Source organism: Halichoerus grypus, chromosome 1, assembly GCF_964656455.1.
Source record: "Halichoerus grypus chromosome 1, mHalGry1.hap1.1, whole genome shotgun sequence".
NCBI lineage: Eukaryota > Metazoa > Chordata > Mammalia > Carnivora > Phocidae > Halichoerus > Halichoerus grypus.
In genome coordinates this window covers 45,221,516-45,229,614 of record NC_135712.1, presented here as the reverse complement: position 1 = coordinate 45,229,614, position 8,099 = coordinate 45,221,516, and the positions used below count along the sequence as shown (strand labels likewise).

Sequence of the window (8,099 nt, the reverse complement as noted above, 5' to 3'; positions counted from 1 at the left end):
TGTGAAATTTAAATTTAATTATTAGTCAGAAGAAAGAGGATTAAAGTTATATTTTGATGACCTGTATCTTCTGGATCTGTTGACCTTTTTTCCCTGGAAATGTCACATCCCCTATAACATACAAAATTTATTTTTATCCTGTGAAATCTTTGAAATACCTGCCTAATATTTTGTTTTTTAAGGAAACAGTAAGAGGAAGGGGGGTATTTATGTCTCTGCAACTTAAGATTTTTCCTTTATTTCATTTAGTAATATGTTAGATCTAGGCATGAGTAATCATCTCTTTCCCTTGTTAAATGTATCATGTTTGAAAGAATTTTATGCAACTATTGCAGGTTCATAATTATTAGTACGTTTACTAAAACCAGTGAATTGGCTTGGGCAAGAGATTACTCCAGAGTTGTTTTGAAAAAAGGCTGATGTTTTCTAATTGGAGGCACCTTTGAGGTAGTGAATCTACACATGAACTGAAAAGTTTGCCACTGGACAGGAAAAATCTGTGATTCCTAAGGAGATTGTCTTAGGAGAATCCTGCAAGCATGCTCCTCTCTGCTAGGGGAAGTGTGGGGTGTTGTATGAGAATTTGAGGTACAAAATAAATTTCTCTCCATAAAGATTGCAAACCCAATCCACACTGGACAAGGCTTTATTAATTTATTTAATATATTTTTGTTCTATGGAAAGAGCTGGCCCTTAGTGACTTGGCAATCACAGCAAGCAAGCATAGCAAATAGGCTCCAACCTCTAAGTTTTAAGCTTAAGAGTTGTTTTGAAGGTAAGGACAGTACAGCCAAACTCATCTTTGCCATAAAAATCTTATGTGTGTAGGAGACACTTCATAGATATTTGTTAAATTGAACTAAATAAAGTTTATACTGTCTTTACTGAAATTATAAAGATTGAAAGTTGAGCATAAAAACCGAAGTTCGGTGACTCCAGGGCCTGGTGTCCTAATGAAAGAATAACATCAATTTGACTCAGTGTACTCCTCTACCTTTTGGAGTCTCCATATAAAAAGCATCAAAATATTTTCGGATTGTACATGAAGTGATATGAGTCTTTTCTACTAAATGGAATCTGAGCTTGGAAAAGTTAAGGTGATAATATTAAAAGATGTGATATATTTGCTTCTAGTCTCTGTTACATAAACGCACGTACACCAACTGTGAATTGATAACAGTTTTTGATTCTTAAAATACAAAATTTTTAAATTAATAATAAATTTCCTTATCTGAAGCTATAGAAAAGGATCATCATCATCCATTTTGAAATTACTTTCCAAAGCACTTAATTTCCAGTTAATAAAAACCAAAGTTCATTCCCTCTCTGTGAGTGCAAATGCTCCCATTTATGTGGTGGGACCCAAAATACTAATGTATGACTTCTGCAACATTCCCTTCTTCCCTCCATCTTCAGCCTCTTCTAAGGAGAGTAGTTAAGATCTTTTTTGGATTTTCTGTGCTTTCTTTTGCTGATAAGGATCAGGGTGGAGTGGTAGAAGCTGAGAAAGGAAAAGAGATGGGATGGAGGAATAAAGAGAAGAACAGAGGGGGCTGAGGAAGGAAATTTTAGAAAATTTAATGAAGGAACAGAAAAAAGAAACCTAATGTTGGTGAAAATTTTGGGATAATGATTTATAAAGTAGGAATTTGGTAGGGAAAGATATAAAAAATGGATTTTTTAAGCAATGTGGTTGAGATTAATTCTTCACCACCTCTTCAGAAGAACTTCTGTAAAGACTTTGCTTTTCAGGAATTGAATTTCGATTTGTTTTCCCTTTGAGGGCTAAGATAGGTCTTAGAACTGTAGTTAAAAGGCTGTTAAAAAAAAAAAAGCTGTTTTATTTGGTGATAGCTGGATAGATTTTTAAAGAGTAATGCAGAGTATTAAAGTATACAAATCTTTTTCTATTATGGCATGCATAACTTTTTTTTTTTTTAAATATTTTATCTATTCATTTGAGACACAGAGATACAGAGAGAGAGAGAGAAAGCATGAGCAGGGAGAGAGGCAGAGGCAGAGGGAGAAGCAGGCTCCTCGCTGAGCCAGGAGCCCGATGTGGGGCTCGATCCCAGGACCCTGGGATCATGACCTGAGCCAAAGGCAGACGCTTAACCATCTGAGCCACCCAGGCGCCCCAATGGCATGCGTAACTTATTTATCAACGGCTATAAGATAACTCAGTGCAAAAGTGCTGTAATTTTTTATTCCTGTTAAGCCAAGAGCTTTGCAATTTCTCATTGCTTTTTTAATGATTTACATACCTAATCTTGCTTCTTGATTGTGCATTGTTTTTACATTTTTTTCCCAAATATGCCTTATACTATGGGATAATGAGTTGATTATAGACTGGAAACTGGCCACCCAGGAAATAAAATGAAAATGGTTTCTTCAACTGTCTGATCTACAAAATCCAAAAAGCTCCTCAGTAGTATAGATTAGAAAATTTAAAATAAAGCAGGTACATGAATGTATATGCATATTGAAGTTATCAAAAATCATTACTGAAGGCTGTGATTTATGTAAGTTACTAATTTTCTTTCTATAATTAAGTTCTATACTTATGCATATTAAACAGTTTTAATTACTAAATATGTGTACTCGTAAATCTCAAAATATTTCATGTGAAATTTCCAAATAAATTTGGCAATTTAACTGTTAATATTCCTGGATCTTATAACATCCTTGGGATCAGGGATCTGTGATTGGTAGGTGATTAAGAAATAGATATCCTTAATTTTTTAATGTTTCTGTTTAATCATGCACAAATATTTCAGCCATGTGTGAACGCAACATTTCTGACCATGATGAGGTTCAAAATCACACGTAAGATTATCATGCTTACAGTTCTGAAAAATATAAATGTAATTCTAAAGAAATTTTAAAGAGCATTTGGGGTAAGAGATGAAGGGGAAAGGCAGTTTTATAATACTAGAGGAAGATGTTAGGGAAGAAAAAAATATAAATTAATCAGATATAGAAAAAGATCTCTGTACTTTTTTAAGAAAAAAATTCTTAACAGTGAACTTTAATCTTGCATGTACTGAATGCCCATCTCATAGAAGTTTAAATACTTTATAGAATTTATTTCATCAAAGTATACAGATGTTGCTGACAGAGTCCTATGGAAGACCATAATTATTCTATTCCTTATTTTTCTAAATACTTTTTTGTTGTATTATAAAAATAAATATATGATTAATAAATTTAATCTGTTTTACATCTGTTCTTATTTAATATATATTTGAAGACAGGTAAGTATGGAAATTTTGTATTTCCTCTACATGTATCCAGGTTTGTGTAAATGTATCAAGCAAACAGCAGATAGTGTATGAGTGATGCATGACCATGCATGTGGTGCCTAGAAAATGTTGCTAGCTATTTCTGACAAACTTACTTAAAAAGTGATAAATTTCTCACTTTTTTCTTTTTTAGTATACTTTAAGGAATACTTAAAAGACTCGTCCTTCAAGCTCAATACAATTTTTTTTTGAAATGAGAAAAATTAAGCTGTGGTAGACAAAAATCAGGAGATAAATCAGCAAAAGAATGTATGTGGAAGGGTCTAGTCTAATGGGACAATCAACAAATCTTAAAAGAATAAAAGTGAGTCTCCTTTAATAGCAAGACAGCTGCTATTACCAAAAATTTAGGTAGGAACTGGAGAATGTGGGTTGGGCACCTTTATGTCTTGGATCAAAGAAAAACTGATTTATTAAATAATGATCTTTAGACAACTTGCTCTTTTTAAAATCTCTCTTTCTCAACACATCCTCCCTACTCTTCCAAACCCAGCACAAGAGCCATTCTATACTTTTACAGACGACAGCTGATTTTACAATTGAACTTACTCGTAAAGCAGCACTGTTTTGATAAATTGACTCAGCTTAATTCACGGAAAAATATATTTGCCTTTTTTTGCAGCCTCTGAGACAATTATGACAACACACTTTAGCTGTGTTCACATTTTTATGTTATTGTGTTATGGGCCCAGGTTGACACACAATTTATATATATATATATATATATATATATGCTCATGTGTTAGGTCTGTTCATATCCTCTTTGGAACATGCAGTGGCATACTTGTCTCTTGAAAGGTTTGGAAAACAGCTCAGCATGTTCATGTAACTTATTTTTTAGGAACAAAATATAAAGATTCTTAAACCTGCAAAATGCACCAATATCAGACAGTCAGTTAGATGTGTTTATTTTTTGGGGCACCATATAGCTATCATAAAATTGTGTTTAAATTAAATTAATTACTCTTTTTACATTAAATCTCAGGCGATAATCTTAGATCTTTTATTCAAAGCAATTCTACTGAAAATAACTAATTTTCTCAGTGCTTTGATAACTGCTTTTGCAAACTTGTGAAAGTGAACCAAGGGAATAGACATGGTTTTTATTTCATGCTTCGCTCAATGAAAGCCTTTAGAACACTGGATCCACTCTTGGTCTTTCTGTGGTGATCTTCATAAGGTAGGAGAGAAATATACTGTAGTTAGTAAAACTTAGAAGGGAAAAGCCTCTAAACTACCACTTACTATGAAATATGTAGGACACTATAAAGTTAATTTAAAAAAATAGACAAACCCAGCCTTAGAAGATTGAAAAGCACAGTATGTTTCTCCCTCTCCCTCCCTGATAACCCCCTTCTTAGGTACAGTGACACCTGACAAGAATTCAACAAATGACATCATTGGTTATTTCTGCAAATAATTCTAACAACACCAGGCATCAACAGTTAAATAAAGTAACAATATGATCCATAGAGTTGAATATAATTATCTAAAAATATTCATGTTAGTTTGGAAGCTACTTGATCACAAAACATGAAAGAAAGGTCAACTATTTCTTTTTCATCTACCATCAAACTTTCTAAATACATCATTAAGGAAGCCGCATGTGGGCAAATTCCTTTTTAAATTCGTGAACACTTCCCAAATACTGTTGTACAAAGTTACAAATCCATGCTGAGTTATTTACCATTGTGTAGTGATAATCTGCAGTGGGCCGGGGTTTTATTTGCAGGTTATTCAGAGGAGCTATGAGGCATAATTTTAAAATCCAGGTTGGAAGCATAAACAAAAGGTGCGTGCCCGTAGTCTGAACAGGAGACTGCAGTTTGTGAAGTGATGTTTGGAGAATCAGAAGAAAGCGTAGTAGAGAGGATATCTTTCATTTTAGAAATGCTGAGGCACAAAACACAAGTGCTTGTAGTACTTTCATACATGAAATCCTTTCTCCTGTATGTGCATCATGTGTAAACGTAAAGTCTGTATACTGCTGACTATCCGTCTCTGGTGTCCAATGAGTAGGACTCCAATTCTTCTAATATCACTGTGAGAGAGAGAAAAAGAGATAGAGTTGGGGGTGGGGGGAGGAGAAACATTTAGATCTGGTAAGTATAGGAGATAGGAAATGAAGATTTACATAAGGTAAGTATGTACCATGTCAGATTTGCTTTATGAATTTAACAAAAATTGTATAGCTGGTAAAATGAGAGTTTAAGCAGAGATATAAGTGAACATCAAGACTTTGTTACATTTTTCTTCTCCCTGGTGCCAGATAATGTATCAAGTCTACCTCAAATTTAAGGATACAAAGAAAAATTTCAAATTCAGGTACCAACATAATGTTCAGACATTCCATAGACCTAAAGGGTATACAATTTTTAAAAAGACTTATTTATTTTAGAGAGACAGAGAAAGAGAGAGGAGGGGCAGAGGGAGAGGGAGAGAATCTCAAGCAGACTCCCTGCTGAGCACAGAGCCCGCCGTGGGGCTCAATCTCATGACCCTGAGATCATGACCTGAGCCGAAATCAAGAGCTAGGTGCTTAACCAACTAAACCACCTAGGTGCCCCAGGTATACAATTTAGATAATGATATAACTTTTCAACAGTATTAGCAAAATAATATATAGGGTAGAAGGTATAATGTGGACCTATGGTCATTCAATAATCTGAAAAAAATGCCGTTGTATTATGTTGAACTATATGAAATTGCCATCACTATTTCAAAATAATGGGAATTTCATATGATTCAACCAACTAGTTTTAGTATCTACCTTTTAAGCACATGTTGAACATTTTACTGCACCCAGGCAAGGAATAATTTTTGGGAAAATGGAAAAATGTCCAACTTTAATAATATACAGAAGGAGTTCTGAAATTACATGATGATAATGTATGATTACAATTATTACATTTGATGGAAGTAATAGGAATTGATTATGCAAGATTAGTATATGTGGGTCATAAGTAATTTGCCTAGGTAAACTGTGCTGATGTAAAGTCTAGGATGTGAATGAGAGTAATATGCATTTCAGAAAGCATTAACAACTTTTTAAAACAGCTATTTGAATTAAACATATTCTTCCAAAGGAAAATAGTTAAAGTGTAATGTCCAATTTCCACTAGAATGATAATCAGAAATGGTGAGGAAAGATGTGGAAATGCCATACCAGCGTTAGGAAATGTAGTTGAATCATGGTGTTCTTGATCCAGTATTTGAATCTGTAACCTCCTGAGTGGACTGCTAAACACAATAATAAACCTAGGACCACTTACTCAATGTTCATTCTTGAAATTAGGTCAAAAGTCGTAAACCCTGCTGCCATGAAATTATTCTTATATTGCCCCATCTTTATAGAATCCAGCCAGTCACCGACTGTGACAAACAGAGGATATTCCGGAACTTCACAAGGGGATTCTGGCATTCTACAAGAAAAAAACCCATGGAGACCATTTAAAAGTCAGATAAAGCAAAAAATACCCAACTTCCTTTTTTTTTTTTCCTTTTACAATATCCTTACCTCTAATGTTTTCATACTCCATTAAAAAAAATCTCTAATTTTTCCATTATATTCAAATCAGCTGCTTTTATCTGGTCAGTTTCACTTATCAGTTTACCTTTTTTCTGCTTTTTGCCACTAACTGGGTTTTATACTAGATATATCTTGAGAAAACCCACATCTTGCAAACTGCTATTTATTTTTTCCTCTTGCATAAAACTGTGTTTTCAAACCTGAGGAATAGCCCAGTCCTAACCCCCAAAGGACGGTAAGTAGCCACAGGCTCTTTACTTTTAGACTTTCTAACCTGCCATTGAATCCCTACCCTTTTGCCTTTTTTATATTTGCTATGATAGTCCCTTCTCCTTTTCACAGAGAATTCATTGGTCAAGCCTCTATTTATTTATTCTCAAACATTCAACAAGAATTTATTATTTATTAAAAAATAATTTCTGCTCTTACAGACCTCAGTTGCATGAATAAGATTTACATACATCCGAGCCTAGGGTAATACGACAGCCCAAAGCACAGATATTAATATGGCATTAAACAAAGCAAAATCAATGCAAGTTTGGGTTAACAAGAAAAAGGAACCCAGCGTTGATGGATCTTAAAGTGAGTGATACAGACATCTGTATTTTTGTTCCTAATATCTAATGCAAAGGGCATTGCAGTTGGGGATATTTTTTGTAGTTTTTTTTTTGTTTTTTTTTTGAGAGGGCTGGGGTAGGGGGGAGGGGGCAGAAGGAAAGAGAGAATCCTAAGCAGGTTCCACGCCCAGCACAGAGCATGATGTGGGACTCGATCTCACAACCCTGAGATCCTGACCCGAGCTGAAATCAAGAGTCAGACACTTAACCAACTGAGCCACCCAGGAGCCCCATATTTTTGTACTTTTAATATAAAAATAATATAAAGGTATTATTTTGGAAAGGCTAGCAGGTGTGTGTGTATTCATTACAAATACATACATATATATGTATGTGTGTATATGTACATATATATACATATATATACAGAATAGTTTTATGTAAGCTAAAGACAGAATAAACATGGAAGTAACCTTAGAAGTTATAGGAAAATTAACTAAGAATTGTGTATTTAACTGATTCTGGCAATAAATTATATTATTCTCCTTACAGAGATATATGAAAATTGTTAAAAATATTTTATATGGTTTTACAAAATACCTGGTAGTAAAAGTGCTTTTATAAGCATGTTATTAGCCCTCTGGGGTAATAAATACATCATTTAAAAATTATTAGGTCTAGAGTTTATATTAAATAGTAGAGCAGTAACCT

The 8,099-nt window shown here is 33.9% G+C and overlaps 1 protein-coding gene across 7 annotated transcripts in view; it reads right to left on the bottom strand.

Moving 5' to 3' along the window:
* Positions 1 to 8,099, bottom strand: part of EPHA6 (EPH receptor A6) — an 815,440-nt gene continuing 807,341 nt past the window's right edge. For all 7 annotated transcript variants that reach the window (XM_036070278.2, XM_036070279.2, XM_036070280.2 and 4 more), the window contains 2 exons: positions 6,575 to 6,724; positions 1 to 5,343 (listed from right to left, as the gene is read on the bottom strand). In XM_036070278.2, coding sequence (XP_035926171.1) covers positions 5,229 to 5,343; positions 6,575 to 6,724 — 265 coding nt within the window. In that variant the 3' untranslated portion in view covers positions 1 to 5,228. The remainder of the gene's footprint in view (positions 5,344 to 6,574; positions 6,725 to 8,099) is intronic.